Source organism: Triticum urartu, chromosome 3A (genome assembly GCF_056163025.1).
Source record: "Triticum urartu cultivar PI428250 chromosome 3A, HENAU_Tu73, whole genome shotgun sequence".
Classification (NCBI taxonomy): Eukaryota; Viridiplantae; Streptophyta; class Magnoliopsida; order Poales; family Poaceae; genus Triticum; species Triticum urartu.
This window is the reverse complement of record NC_141875.1, coordinates 48,048,007-48,063,775: the sequence shown is the minus strand read 5'-3', so window position 1 is coordinate 48,063,775 and position 15,769 is coordinate 48,048,007. Positions and strand designations below refer to the sequence as shown.

The 15,769-nt window shown below is 43.8% G+C and overlaps 1 protein-coding gene across 1 annotated transcript; it reads right to left on the bottom strand.

The window, feature by feature from the left end:
- Positions 1 to 2,201: 2,201 nt before the first annotated feature.
- LOC147978401 (uncharacterized) lies at positions 2,202 to 3,443 on the bottom strand. Its single transcript, XM_087514739.1, has 3 exons — positions 3,263 to 3,443; positions 2,924 to 3,153; positions 2,202 to 2,834 (listed from the first exon to the last, which is right to left on the bottom strand). The coding sequence occupies exons 1-3, from the start codon at positions 3,441 to 3,443 to the stop codon at positions 2,202 to 2,204; spliced, it is 1,044 nt and encodes a 347-aa protein (XP_087370865.1).
- Between the last annotated feature and the right edge of the window lie 12,326 nt (positions 3,444 to 15,769).

The window sequence follows — 15,769 nt, the reverse complement described above, 5'->3', positions numbered from 1 at the left end:
TTCGATCCAAGGTAAGTAATTAAGTAGTACTAGCTAGCTAGCTAGCTGCCATCTCTTTAATTATCATACTTGATTAATTATTATCTGATCAAATTAAATTCCATTCTCGTAATAAAGGCCCTGAAGCAGGCGCAGGGGACTGATCTGTGTGCATTCTGCGTTTGCGAGAACATTCGCATGATGGCGTCCGAAAGGAGCAGATCTCAAAGACAGGAACGGGTACGCTTGTCAGAACACTATTTACAATTTTTACACCATTATCGATATCTAGTCACACAACTAATACACATGCATATTGATCTCCTTCTTAACAGTTCACAGAGGTGCGGGACAAGCTCCTAGAAACGGAGCGCGTAGAAGCACTTCAAGAGGAAATAGCGGGATTTTTGCTCGACCAGGTCATAAATCCGAAGGGAGAATACTATTACCCGCTACCGCCCCCATCGACCAGGTCATGAACCACTTCCAATTGTCATCGTGCTCCGAAGGCACCAATTAGGCTAATGCCACTGGCTCTGAAGGCAACATGCATATGTAGGAGAAATTGTATATAGCTATACATGTGTGTATGTGTGAATTAATATGATGGTTTGTGAGACATTGATGATATATATATGATTAGTTCTACTAGAAATTATATATATATATATATATATATATATATATATATATGCATAACGTGTACAATGTGTAGTATCGTAAAATACCAGCAAACGAAAAAGAATTAAAATGGAAAACACAAAATTAAATGAAAAAGAAATCATAAAACCAAAAACCCCCAAACATTTTAATACCGGTTGGTGTTACCAACAGGTACTAAAGGGCTCTCGGCCCCCGGAGCTGGCTCGTGCCACGTGGTTGCCCTTTAGCACCGGTTCGTGCTGAACCGGTACTAAAGGGGGGGGGCTTTAGTGCCCACATTTTAGTGCCGGTTATGGAACCGGCACTAAAGGGCCTTACGAACCGGTGCTATCGCCCGGTTCTGCACTAGTGCTTCCTCCACATTTGTGAGAACTCAAGAGCAATCTCAGTGAGTTGTGTCGAGAGGGATGCACAGGCAACCTTGGTTGTGAAGGTGGATCCATCGACCGCGAGTTGTTTGCATCTGCTACCTCGGTCCAGTTGGGCAACGGAAAATCTGCGCTCTTCTGGACATGCGACTGGATTGGGTCTTCCAAGCTGCACCGTGAGTTCCCAACTCTGCCTGTGCATCCCTCTCGACACAACTCACTGAACCCCATATGTCATTCATATGGGTCTCTCGGGTGCTGAGCAAGGTAAATATATTCGGTTGGCTATTCCACCTCGACCGGCTCGACACAAAGACAAACCTTCACCACAAGGTAATTCTACGACATGCAGTATGACCCTGATGTGATTATACTTGCGAGGACAGACGGCATCTCTCTTTCACATGTCTGTCGGCACGAGGGTTGTGGCGTGACATCAGCATCCGGCCACAACACTGTCTGATCAGTGACCTCTGGAAATAATATAACACTCGCGCTGCCTACATCCATCACCATATTCCTCCTCCTTGTCATATGGAAAATCTGGGATGCCGCGAATGCACATGTGTTCTATGTTCAAAACTTGATTACTTCAGAAGATGTAATTAACAACATCATATCAGACGTAACTTTGTGGTTTCATCGCCTGAAACCGCCAGAACTTAGGGATCATGCCGGTCTGTGGTGTGGCTACCTCTCCTCGCACTCTGCTTAACACTGTAACCCTGTGAAAGGTGAATATTAAGGTGGGGAGCTTCCTCCTCCCGTTGGCATAAAAACACACACAGGGAGTGTTTATCTCAAGACGTTAGATCAAATCTAACTGTTTTGATGGCTTTGTACACCCAATCGACCAACACAAGGTAACTTAGCTGGTAAACATATATGATGACGGGCATCATATGGTGAGTGAATTCGTCAGGATGATTTCAAACATCGTCCGAAAGAAGCAAATGTGGCAGCCATATATTAGCGAGTGGTGCAAGAAATGTTTGTAGGTCGTCGTTAGACAGTTTTCCTCCACGATGTGCTCAATAAGGTTGAATGTTTGACATTCTCGTTAATTAGTTATAGTTACTATAAAATACTCGTACTAGTACTACCACTTTAACAAAATAAACTGACAGAAGGCTGAAGTTGTCAGAAAAAAGTAAACAAAATCAGTATTTGGAGCATCTGGATACAACAAAGTCATTGAGCAATCATCAACATTGCTACATTAGTCAAGTTATAATTCTTGAAAAGTGACCAGGCAACAGTGAGCTGGATATTACATGGGCCAACATTAAGCACACCACAAGTTCTGCCATTTTTCTTGGGTGTGAAAACTATATCATCTCTCACACTAACTTGTTCATCATTTTCACACCGGGCAACGATAGAAACTTTCAGCTCTCCATCATGATGTTCAACAGAAACAACACGTCGTGTGAGCTTGATCATGCCATCATCAGCAATAACATGCAATTTACCTCCTCCAAAAGCAAGCAAAGAAACTTCGGCATCTTCTGTATCGGAAATACGAGCGGCCATTACACCTTGCAAACCATGTGGCCATGATGATCCACCAATAAGGCGTGCACCGATTGTCGCCTCCACAGAGTTGTCAATGTGCCTGAATGTTAACTCCAGGGTGCTATGTTTGCTAGTGTAATATCTGCCATATTCACAATACATACGATTCTTCAACGGTAAGACAAGAAGACTTAGATCTCTATTGTCAGATTCAGTTGCACCCTTAACTTTGAGTACGATCTCGATTTTCCCTGGATCGCAAGATGTCACAATGGCACGGGTTGGGCCCGTGAGTTCTAGATATGGATGCTGCATTCAATAATCAATTAAGTAAAACACATGTTTATGTTTCACCCGCAAGGACTGTCGATGGACAGTGAACAAAAACAAATGATTACCTCCTCCGTGATGGTTTGAGGGTTACTCCTTGGGCGAGCGAAGATGATATTGCGCTTGCGATCAATGTCCAAGACGTCACGAGCAATGACCATGCCAAACACGTCGAGCGGCCACCTTAAGTCCCCTCTTACCGATTCAACTTTGATAGAAAAGATCTGCAAGGCATCTCTCGCACGGGCATCGTTGAATTGGCCAGCGTCATCGGTGCAACACATCGGTGGGATAGAAGCTGCATCATCAACGCATGTACGTACATGCAGTACAGTCAATAGTTGTATACTTGGTTGCTGTAGAGGAGTTAGAAAGAAGTGCAATTAGCTAACAAGGAGGCGACATACTGATCTCCTCGGTGTCCCATATCCTGTTGTAGGCGTAATATTCGCCGGCGCGGACGGCCTCCCGGTCAGGCTCGTGCTGGTTAGGGTCCCAATATCTCTCCAGTGATTCCTGCCTAAGGCGACGCCTGGCCGTCTCCCTCTCATATCTCCTTCCCCTCGCCGGCGGCGGATCCATGTCCATCGTCCGGTGTCTCCACAATCCACGCCTCTGGCCGTTGGGTTGGATTTGGTTTTGCTTTGGGCTAGCAATGGTGGATATATTGCAACGTACTTATGGCCTGTTAACTAGTCCAATAATTAATCCAATACGTTGCAACCATGCCTTTTATTTTATTTTATTATGTTATAAAGTATAATCCAGCTCTCTTTGTTACTCTTTTTTAGGTATAATAATCTAGCTCTCCTTTTTTTTAGGTGAATCTAACTCTCCTTGTTACTCAACGCGGATTTTTTTTTGAAACTATAATGATTTTTGTAGCAAATTCCGAAACTATACGCTCTAATGCATAAAAATCGAAACTATAACCCCGTCGGCCTTCTGTTGGCTGAAGAGGGACTTTTCGGCCTACCGTAGGACGAAGTGGGCTCTTCAGCCTTCCGTTGGCCGAAGAGTGCCTAGCTTCGCTGACGAAGAGCACTCTTTGGCTTCACGTTGGCCGAGGAGTGTCAAGGCATGTTGATAACTTTTTCATTTGAGGCCATCTTAATTACATTTTGTGCCCCCAACACTCCTCGGCCAACGCATGTTGATAACTTTTTCATTTGAGGCCATCTTAATTACATTTGTGCCCCTGACACTCCTCGGCCAATGGGAAGCCGAAGAGTGCTCTTCTTCGGCCAAGCTGGGCACTCTTCGGCCAACGGGAGGCTGAAGAGCCCACTTTGGCCAACGGTAGGCCGAAAGTCCCTCTTCGGCCAATAGAAGGCCGACGGGGTCATAGTTTCGAATTTTATGCATTAGGGCGTATAGTTTCGGAATTTTCTAAAAAAATCATCATAGTTTAAAAAAAAATCCTCAACGCGTGGGTCTCTGGGTTGGGTTTTGCTTTGGGCCAGCAACGTGGGGGATACGTACACGGATATGTACTAATATGAGCCCGTTATTAATGAGGCACCCTGATGAGGATATCGACGACCGCAAAGACTATTTTTATATGCATGTTCCTGATTTGTTCTACCTTTTCTATTCCTGTTTCTTTTTCTGGTTCTTTAATGAGTTAATGTTTATTTCAAATTTGCGCAAACAAAATTTTAGCACTTCCATGAACATTTTCTAAAATGGGTGTTTTTTTGAATTGTTGTGATCTTTTATATATATCATAAACATTTTTAAAAACTGTGCGAACAATTTTTCATATTTCATGAAGATTTTTCATAAACATCATGTATATTTGTTTATAATGTCATGATTTTTTTAATGTATGAACATTTTTATATGTGCTGAACATTTTCTTTAATGTTACGACTATTTATCATAAACTAGACGAACATTTTTCAAGGCACAACAAATATTTTCTATTACATCTATAGGAACAGCTTTTGAAATACAGATGAGCAGTTTCTAAGGAATGATGCACATATTTTTTAAGACGCGGTGAACTTTTTTTAATATATGTATATGAACACTTTTGAAATACAGATGAACACAGTTTTAACACATGATGAGCATTTTCGAATTAGCTTATTGACAAGTTTTCAAAGACATGATTAATACGTGACAATACACAATGCACATATTAATACACTGATTAATTTTTTAGAATAACTGTAATATACAAAAATATTAAAAACATATGTATTACAATAAAATATACTCGCTTTGTTCCTAAATATAAGTATTTTTCAGGATTTCAATAAGGACTCCATGCAAATGTATATAGACATATTTTAGAGAGTAGATTCACTCATTTTTCCCTATATGTAGTCCACATTGGAATTTCTAAAAACATTTATATTTAGGAAGGGAGGGAGTATAATGGAAAAGGCTTGCGCTAGCCGGCTATAAATGAAGGAAAAATTAGCCATGTGCGCAGCCATTCGATGCGACAGGTGTGAGCTGTTTGATCTTCTTCCATTCCCTCACGCTCTTGAAGCGCATTTGGTACACTGGGTCGTCTTGCGCCCGACGGCAGGACCGAACTCGTCTCGCGCCCGGTGCTGCTGGACGGATCGATGGAGGCCAGTTTTGGCCGGCCTATTGGGTCTCGGCACTGGGGCCGCCCAGGGATGCGAAAGGCGGGACCTTTCCGTTCGTCTCTTTGTTGGGGTAGCGGCGTGTCTCGGGTGAGGTTGTGTCAAGGTTTTAGATTCCAGGGCGGCGGCCCTGGTGGTGGTAGCGCAGTGCTCATGGACAGAGTCCGTGGCTCGGTGCTGCCTGGTGGCCATGACCATGACCATGTGGGCGTAGTGGTAGCCGAGGTGTGGCGTTCGGTGGCGGTGATAGTTAGTCGGGGTGAAAACCTGTTCTATCTTTGGACGGACCGGCGGCGACGAAGCCCATTCGCTTCTTGAAGGCGTCGTCGCGGCTCTCATTGCCCGTCGTGTTGCGCCAGGGGAAACTCTGATCCTTGCATCGTACGGTGACGGCGCTTCGGTGTCGTAATCTTCCTGAAGGCGCCGCTTTAAAGCTCATGGTTCGTCGTATGTTTCTTCATCTCTTCGCGGTAGTGTGCTGACGGTTGAAGTCCTCGGTTACTCTTGTAGTGCTATGATTAATGTTGCTGCGCTCAGCGTCTATGCATCCTGCCTTGCATGCGTGCATATGTTATGGTTGTGGAGACGTGTGTTTATATCAAATTGTTGATGATCATTATTTTATTATATAAAATGAGGCGAAAGCCTTTTTCAATAATAAATTCGTACACATAGAACCGCGCCTCCGCCACCGTGGATGGTCGATCGTCGATAAGGCCGCACATCGTGATGATATAGACTCCAGGTCGGCAAATGTACAAGGAAGGCAGCCGTACGTGTTACTATAGGATTGCGTACGTGCCAACTTCAGCCACGGCGATCTAAGGTATGGTAGAGTCCTTTGGCCAGATTGCATCCAATCCCGTTTATATTAGAACTCTGCTTCGGTGCTCCCCTTAACCTAATTTTCGCAGAGTATTTTTGTCCCTGTGAGTTTATTTTTTTCCTGGCCCGCCGTAGCTCATATTCAAGCCCTGTTTAACCCTGTATAACCCAGACCGTATACGTACAATATCCTGGTCCAAAAAAAAAATCACACGACCCCACACCCACGTAAGACTTGCCGAATCCAATCATTGACGCAGCTCCATCAATCTCGCGAGCATTGACGCAGCTCCATAAGTCACGTAGTAGATCTCCAGCGGCAGCTATCTCATCGCCGGCGATCTCGCCGGACAGCGGGCGCGGCAACTTCGTGAATCTCCAACGAGCGCGCACAGGTACCGCATCCCGCGTCCCCCCTCTAGTCTCGCTCGCGGCAAAATCGAACGAACTGCCGCCGCCAGTGGTAGTGGTTAACCTAGCGGGGCGGGTAACCTAGCTACCCGGCGACGCAGGCGATCGTGGATCTTGTTCCGGTAGTGCTGCTCCTCATGATCTGGGTTTCTTCAGTCTAGGGTTCACGTAGTGTCGGTTGCCGTCGGCTGTGCGTACCACCACTATCGTTATTTGATGTGGTGGCTAACCTAGATATCCGGCAGCAAAGGTAATCACAGACCTAGCTAGGTTTTGAGATCGTGCAGTTCCTCGCGATTGAAAGTGATCACGACGGGTGCTGTGGCCATCTTCCTTACTAGGTTTGGCAGATCTGAACGGCCTCGGTTGGGGTTGTTTACATAACATCCGTGATCGTGTGCTATGTGTTGTATATTTCATCATTGATAATGTTTGCACATGTGATGATACATATTATTTGTTGTAGGAAATGGCGGATGAGGAGTTAACTGATATCATGGTAGACATGGAGTTTGGAGAACTGATGAAAGACTGGATAGAAAATTGGTCAGATGATGAAAATTCAGATCGTGGGGATCGGTCAGAGAATGGGAACGAATGGGACGATCTTAATGTGAGTGGCATTGTCATGTTATAATTTTTTGGTGGCATCTGACAACATTAAATCTTTGTGTTGAAAATTTATAGATCGATGAGGTTGATGATGATCAGGAAAACAACTCAGAGCTCTCGAATGAAGATTACATTAGTCAGGTACGAAAGTGAAATTTTTTGTTGGCATGCAAATTGAATTTCTTCTGGAATATTATATGATAAGTAATTATGTATTTGTGTTGTATTTTTCAGATCATTTTCGAATGTCATAATGCGTACGACTATTATGGTGAATCCGACGCGGAGACAGACCTTAACGACGAATCATTAGATGCACATGGTTCTGGGGAGCGCAGTCGTCGGTCATCATGAGTGAGGTATGTGTGTAATCAATGTTCTATGGAAGTAATGTTAAACCATAGAAATCCGTTTTCATGGCTGTGGTTTGATTGTGTAGGTGACACAAGATGATGGAGCAAAGAATGTCCAAGATACTGCCAGTGCAGATGATAAGAGGGATATGTTCATGCAGATAATGGAAATGACTTTTGTGTCTCACAATGCTGCGTATGATTTCTACAACAGCTATGCTAAAGATAACGGTTTCAACATTAGAAAGAATAAGGTCAGATATAGCAAAACCAAGTCACATCATATGCGTTATATGCGGTTTGTTTGTTCCAGACAAAGAAAATGTGACATCAAGTTGCTAACCGAGGAAGGACACAACCGTAGGCTCAGAGCCAAGACATGCTGCTTTTGCGAAGCGCACCTGACCGTCAAGCTTGACCAAAAGCGTGGGGTTTGGTATGTTGAAAGTTTTGAGGACAAGCATAGCCATATGTTGGCAGGACCGGACGAGGTACCTTTTCTTTGGTCCAACAGAAAAATCAAAGAGTACCAGAAGCATGAGATAATGTCCATGGGACCTGCAGGGATTAGAATTCACGACATGATGGATTCCTTCATCAGCAAACATGTATGGTATGACAGTGTTGGTTTTACCAGGCGTGAAATATACAACCTTTGCGTCAGGGAGAAGAGGAAGCTGCTTTCAAAAGGTGATGCTGCCACAGCCATAGGCATCATGGCCAATAGGAAACAGAGGGATCCTAGCTTCTTTTTCGAGTACATGCTAGATAAGAAAGGACATTTGAATATGATGTTCTGGTGCGACTCCCAGTCTCGTCATGACTATGAGGACTTCGGCGACGTGCTTGTATTTGACAGCACGTACAAGATGAACCACTATGGTATGCCATTCATACCTTTTGTTGGTCTTAACAATCACCGGAGGACCACTGTTTTTGGTTGTGCCATAGTTTCGGACAAGATCGAAGAGACATACGTGTGGCTACTGCAGACTTTTTTGATGTCCATGTGTCAAAAGATGCCGAAGAGTGTAATCACGGACGCCAACGCTGCGATGATCAAGGCAATTCGCGAAGTCTTGCCAGACGTGTGGCACCGTATATGTACGTGGCATATAGAAAAAAATATGAAGATTCACCTCAGGCACAAGTCCTTGAAGGAGTTCCGAACTCTTCTGTACTACAGCACGTCCGCGACCACGTTTGAGGAGAGATGGCACGCATTTTCCAAAAGATGGTAGTCGGAAATAACTGTAACATGGTTGAGACGGATGTATAAGAAGAGGAGACTGTGGGCCGTGGCTTATCTAACAAAGGGGTTTTGGCTTGGCATGAAAAGCAACCAGTGGAGTGAAAGCCTGAACTCATGCCTTCACCTGCACCTAGACGGTGCAATGACCCTGGTGGATATGATTTTGCACCATGAGAATGCCATTGTACGTATCCGTGAAAACGAGGCGCGAGATGACTGCACGGCCTCACAGAGTTTACCGGTGCCTGTTACTAGCTCGAGGGAACTTGAGATAGCTTCTTGTCACTGTTGGGTTTCGTAGTAATTTCAAAAAATTTCCTACGCACACGCAAGATCATGTGATGCATAGCAACGAGAGGGGAGAGTTTTGTCTACGTACCCACGCAGACCGACTGCGGAAGCGATGACGCAAGGTAGAGGAAGTAATCGTACGTCTTCACGATCCAACCGATCAAGCACCGAAACTACGACACCTCCGAGTTCGAGCACACGTTCAGCTCGATGACGATCCCCGGACTCCGATCCAGCAAAGTGTCGGGGAAGAGTTCCGTCAGCACGACGGCGTGGTGACGATCTTGATGCACTACAGCAGCAGGGCTTCGCCTAAACTCCGCTACAGTATTATCGAGGACTATGGTGGCTGGGGGCACCGCACACGGCTAAGGAATAGATCACGTGGATCAACTTGTGTGTTTCTGGGGTGCCTCTGCCTCAGTATATAAAGGAGCCAAGGGGGAGGGGGCGCCGGCCAGGAGGAGGGCGCAGGAGGAGTCCTACTCCATTAAGGCCCATATGGCTCCCGGGGGGTTCCGGTAACCTCCCGGTACTCCGGTAAAATCCCGATTTCACCTGGAACACTTCCGATATCAAACATAGGCTTCCAATATATCAATCTTTACGTCTCGACCATTTCGAGACTCCTCGTCATGTCCATGATCACATCCGGGACTCCGAACAACCTTCGGTACATCAAAATGCATAAACTCATAATATAACTGTCATCGTAACCTTAAGCATGCGGACCCTACGGGTTCGAGAACAATGTAGACATGACCGAGACACGTCTCCGGTCAATAACCAATAGCGGGACCTGGATGCCCATATTGGCTCCTACATATTCTACGAAGATCTTTATCGGTCAGACCGCATAACAACATACGTTGTTCCCTTTGTCATCGGTATGCTACTTGCCCGAGATTCGATCGTCGGTATCCAATACCTAGTTCAATCTCGTTACCGGCAAGTCTCTTTACTCGTTCCGTAATACATCATCTCACAACTAACATCTTAGTTACAATGCTTGCAAGGCTTATGTGATGTGTATTACCGAGAGGGCCCAGAGATACCTCTCCGACAATCGGAGTGACAAAACCTAATCTCGAAATACGCCAACCCAACATGTACCTTTGGAGACACCTGTAGTACTCCTTTATAATCACCCAGTTACGTTGTGACGTTTGGTAGTACCCAAAGTGTTCCTCCGGTAAACGGGAGTTGCATAATCTCATAGTTATAGGAACATGTATAAGTCATGAAGAAAGCAATAGCAACATACTAAACGATCGGGTGCTAAGCTAATGGAATGGGTCATGTCAATCAGATCATTCAACTAATGATGTGACCTCGTTAATCAAATAACAACTCTTTGTTCATGGTTAGGAAACATAACCATCTTTGATTAACGATCTAGTCAAGTAGAGGCATACTAGTGACACTCTGTTTGTCTATGTATTCACACATGTATTATGTTTCCGGTTAATACAATTCTAGCATGAATACTAAACATTTATCATGATATAAGGAAATAAATAATAACTTTATTATTGCCTCTAGGGCATATTTCCTTCAGTCTCCCACTTGCACTAGAGTCAATAATCTAGATTACATTGTAATGATTCTAACACCCATGGAGCTTTGGTGCTGATCATGTTTTGCTCGTGGAAGAGGCTTAGTCAACGGGTCTGCAACATTCAGATCTGTATGTATCTTGCAAATCTCTATGTCTCCCACCTGGACTAGATCCCGGATGGAATTGAAGCGTCTCTTGATGTGCTTGGTCCTTTTGTGAAATCTGGATTCCTTTGCCAAGGCAATTGCACCAGTATTGTCACAAAAGATTTTCATTTGTCCCGATGCACTAGGTATGACACCTAGATCGGATATGAACTCCTTCATCCAGACTCCTTCGTTTGCTGCTTCCGAAGCAGCTATGTACTCTGCTTCACAAGTAGATCCCGCTACGACCCTTTGTTTAGAACTGCACCAACTGACAGCTCCACCGTTTAATGTAAACACGTATCCGGTTTGCGATTTAGAATCGTCCGGATCAGTGTCAAAGCTTGCATCAACATAACCTTTTACGGTGAGCTCTTTGTCACCTCCATATACGAGAAACATATCCTTAGTCCTTTTCAGGTATTTCAGGATGTTCTTGACCGCTGTCCAGTGATCCACTCCTGGATTACTTTGGTACCTCCCTGCTAAACTTATAGCAAGGCACACATCAGGTCTGGTACACAGCGTTGCATACCTGATAGAGCCTATGGCTGAAGCATAGGGAAAATCTTTCATTTTCTCTCTATCTTCTGCAGTGGTCGGGCATTGAGTCTGACTCAACTTCACACCTTGTAACACAGGCAGGAACCCTTTCTTTGCTTGATCCATTTTGAACTTTTTCAAAATCTTGTCAAGGTATGTGCTTTGTGAAAGTCCAATTAAGCGTCTTGATCTATCTCTATAGATCTTAATGCCTAATATGTAAGCAGCTTCACCGAGGTCTTTCATTGAAAAACTCTTATTCAAGTATCCCTTTATGCTATCCAGAAATTCTATATCATTTCCAATCACTAATATGTCATCCACATATAATATCAGAAATGCTACAGAGCTCCCACTCACTTTCTTATAAATACAGGCTTCTCCGAAAGTCTGTATAAAACCAAATGCTTTGATCACACTATCAAAGTGTTTATTCCAACTCCGAGAGGCTTGCACCAGTCCATAAATGGATCGCTGGAGCTTGCACACTTTGTTAGCTCCCTTTGGATCGACAAAACCTTCCGGTTGCATCATATACAACTCTTCTTCCAGAAATCCATTCAGGAATGCAGTTTTGACATCCATCTGCCAAATTTCATAATCATAAAATGCGGCAATTGCTAACATGATTCGGACAGACTTAAGCATCGCTACGGGTGAGAAGGTCTCATAGTAGTCAACCCCTTGAACTTGTCGAAAACCTTTTGCGACAAGTCGAGCTTTGTAGACAGTAACATTACCATCAGCGTCAGTCTTCTTCTTGAAGATCCATTTATTCTCAATCGCTTGCCGATCATCGGGCAAGTCAACCAAAGTCCATACTTTGTTCTCATACATGGATCCCATCTCAGATTTCATGGCTTCAAGCCATTTTGCGGAATCTGGGCTCACCATCGCTTCTTCATAGTTCGTAGGTTCATCATGATCTAGTAGCATGACTTCCAGAACAGGATTACCGTACCACTCTGGCGCGGATCTCACTCTGGTTGATCTACGAGGTTCAGTAGTATCTTGATCTGAAGTTTCATGATCATTATCATTAGCTTCCTCACTAACTGGTGTAGGTCTCACTGGAACAGTTTTCTGTGATGTACTACTTTCTAGTAAGGGAGCAGGTACAGTTACCTCGTCAAGTTCTACTTTCCTCCCACTCACTTCTTTCGAGAGAAACTCCTTCTCTAGAAAGTTTCCGAATTTAGCAACAAAAGTCTTGCCTTCAGATCTGTGATAGAAGGTGTATCCAATAGTTTCCTTTGGATATCCTATGAAGACACATTTCTCCGATTTGGGTTCGAGCTTATCAGGTTGAAGCTTTTTCACATAAGCATCGCAGCCCCAAACTTTTAGAAACGACAACTTTGGTTTCTTGCCAAACCACAGTTCATAAGGCGTCGTCTCAACTGATTTTGATGGTGCCCTATTTAACGTGAATGCGGCCGTCTCTAGAGCGTATCCCCAAAATGATAGCGGTAAATCAGTAAGAGACATCATAGATCGCACCATATCTAGTAAAGTACGATTACGACGTTCGGACACACCATTACGCTATGGTGTTCCGGGTGGCGTGAGTTGCGAAACTATTCCACAATTTTTCAAATGTACACCAAACTCGTAACTCAAATATTCTCCTCCACGATCAGATCGTAGAAACTTTATTTTCTTGTTACGATGATTTTCCACTTCACTCTGAAATTCTTTGAACTTTTCAAATGTTTCAGACTTATGTTTCATTAAGTAGATATACCCATATCTGCTTAAGTCATCTGTGAAGGTGAGAAAATAACGATATCCGCCACGAGCCTCAATATTCATCGGACCACATACATCGGTATGTATGATTTCCAACAAGTCTGTTGCTCTCTCCATAGTACCGGAGAACGGTGTTTTAGTCATCTTGTCCAAGAGGCATGGTTCGCAAGTACCAAGTGATTCATAATCAAGTGGTTCCAAAAGTCCATCAGTATGGAGTTTCTTCATGCGCTTTACACCGATATGACCTAAATGACAGTGCCACAAATAAGTTGCACTTTCATTATCAACTCTGCATCTTTTGGCTTCAACATTATGAATATGCGTATGACTACTATCGAGATTCATCAAAAATAGACCACTCTTCAAAGGTGCATGACCATAAAAGATATTACTCATATAAATAGAACAACCATTATTCTCTGATTTAAATGAATAACCGTCTCGCATTACACAAGATCCAGATATAATGTTCATGCTCAACGCTAGCACCAAATAACAATTATTTAGGTCTAATATTAATCCTGAAGGTAGATGTAGAGGTAGCGTGCCGACCGCGATCACATCGACTTTGGAACCGTTTCCTACGTGCATCGTCACCTCGTCCTTTGCCAGTGCCCGCTTATTCCGTAGTCCCTGTTTCGAGTTGCAAATATTAGCAACAGAACCAGTATCAAATACCCAGGTGCTACTGCGAGATCTAGTAAGGTACACATCAATAACATGTATATCACATATACCTTTGATCACCTTGCCATCCTTCTTATCCGCCAAATACTTGGGGCAGTTCCGCTTCCAGTGACTAGTCTGCTTGCAGTAGAAGCACTCAGTTTCAGGCTTAGGTTCAGACTTGAGTTTCTTCTCCTGAGCAGCAACTTGCTTGCCGTTCTTCTTGAAATTCCCCTTCTTCTTCCCTTTGCCCTTTTTCTTGAAACTAGTGGTCTTGTTAACCATCAACACTTGATGCTCCTTCTTGATTTCTACCTCCGCAGCTTTCAACATCGCGAAGAGCTCGGGAATAGTCTTGTTCATCCCTTGCATATTATAGTTCATCACGAAGCTCTTGTAGCTTGGTGGCAGTGATTGGAGAATTCTGTCAATGACGCAGTCATCTGGAAGATTAACTCCCATCTGAATCAAGTGATTATTATACCCAGACATTTTGAGTATATGCTCACTGACAGAACTGTTCTCCTCCATCTTGCAGCTATAGAACTTATTGGAGACTTCATATCTCTCAATCCGGGCATTTGCTTGAAATATTAACTTCAACTCCTGGAACATCTCATATGCTCCATGACGTTTCAAAACGTCGTTGAAGTCCCGATTCTAAGCCGTAAAGCATGGAACACTAAACTATCGAGTAGTCATCAGCTTTGCTCTGCCAGACGTTCATAACATCTGGTGTTGCTCCAGCAGCAGGCCTGGCACCCAGCGGTGCTTCCAGGACGTAATTCTTCTGTGCAGCAATGAGGATAATCCTCAAGTTATGGACCCAGTCCGTGTAATTGCTACCATCACCTTTCAACTTTGCTTTCTCAAGGAACGCATTAAAATTCAACGGAACAACAGCACGAGCCATCTATCTACAATCAACATAAACAAGCAAGATACTATCAGGTACTAAGTTCATGATAAGTTTAAGTTCAATTAATCAAATTACTTAAGAACTCCCACTTAGATAGACATCCCTCTAATCTTCTAAGTGATTACGTGATCCTAATCAATTAAACCATAACCGATCATCACGTGAGATGGAGTAGTTTTCAATGGTGAACATCGTTATGTTGATCATATCTACTATATGATTCACGCTCGACCTTTCGGTCTCCGTGTTCTGAGGCCATATCTGCATATGCTAGGCTCGTCAAGTTTAACCTGAGTATTCTGCGTGTGCAAAACTGGCTTGCACCCGTTTTAGATGGACGTAGAGCTTATCACACCCGATCATCACGTGGTGTCTAGGCACGGCGAACTTTGGCAACGGTGCATACTCAGGGAGAACACATCTTGATAATTTAGTGAGAGATCATCTTATAATGCTACCGTCAATCAAAGCAAGATAAGATGCATAAAAGGATAAACATCACATGCAATCAATATAAGTGATATGATATGGCCATCATCATCTTGTGCTTGTGATCTCCATCTCCGAAGCACCGTTATGATCACCATCGTCACCGGCGCGACACCTTGATCTCCATCGTAGCATCGTTGTCGTCTCGCCAATCTTATGCTTCCACGACTATCACTACCGCTTAGTAATAAAGTAAAGCATTGCATCGCGATTTCATTGCATACAATAAAGCGACAACCATATGGCTCCTGCCAGTTGCCGATAACTCGGTTACAAAACATGATCATCTCATACAATAAAATTCAGCATCATGCCTTGACCATATCACATCACAACCTGCCCTGCAAAAACAAGTTAGACGTCCTCTACTTTGTTGTTGCAAGTTTTACATGGCTGCTACGGGCTTAAGTAAGAACCAATCTCACCTATGCATCAAAACCACAACGATAGTTTGTCAAATAGACTCCATTTTAACCTTCTCAAGGACCGGGTGTAGC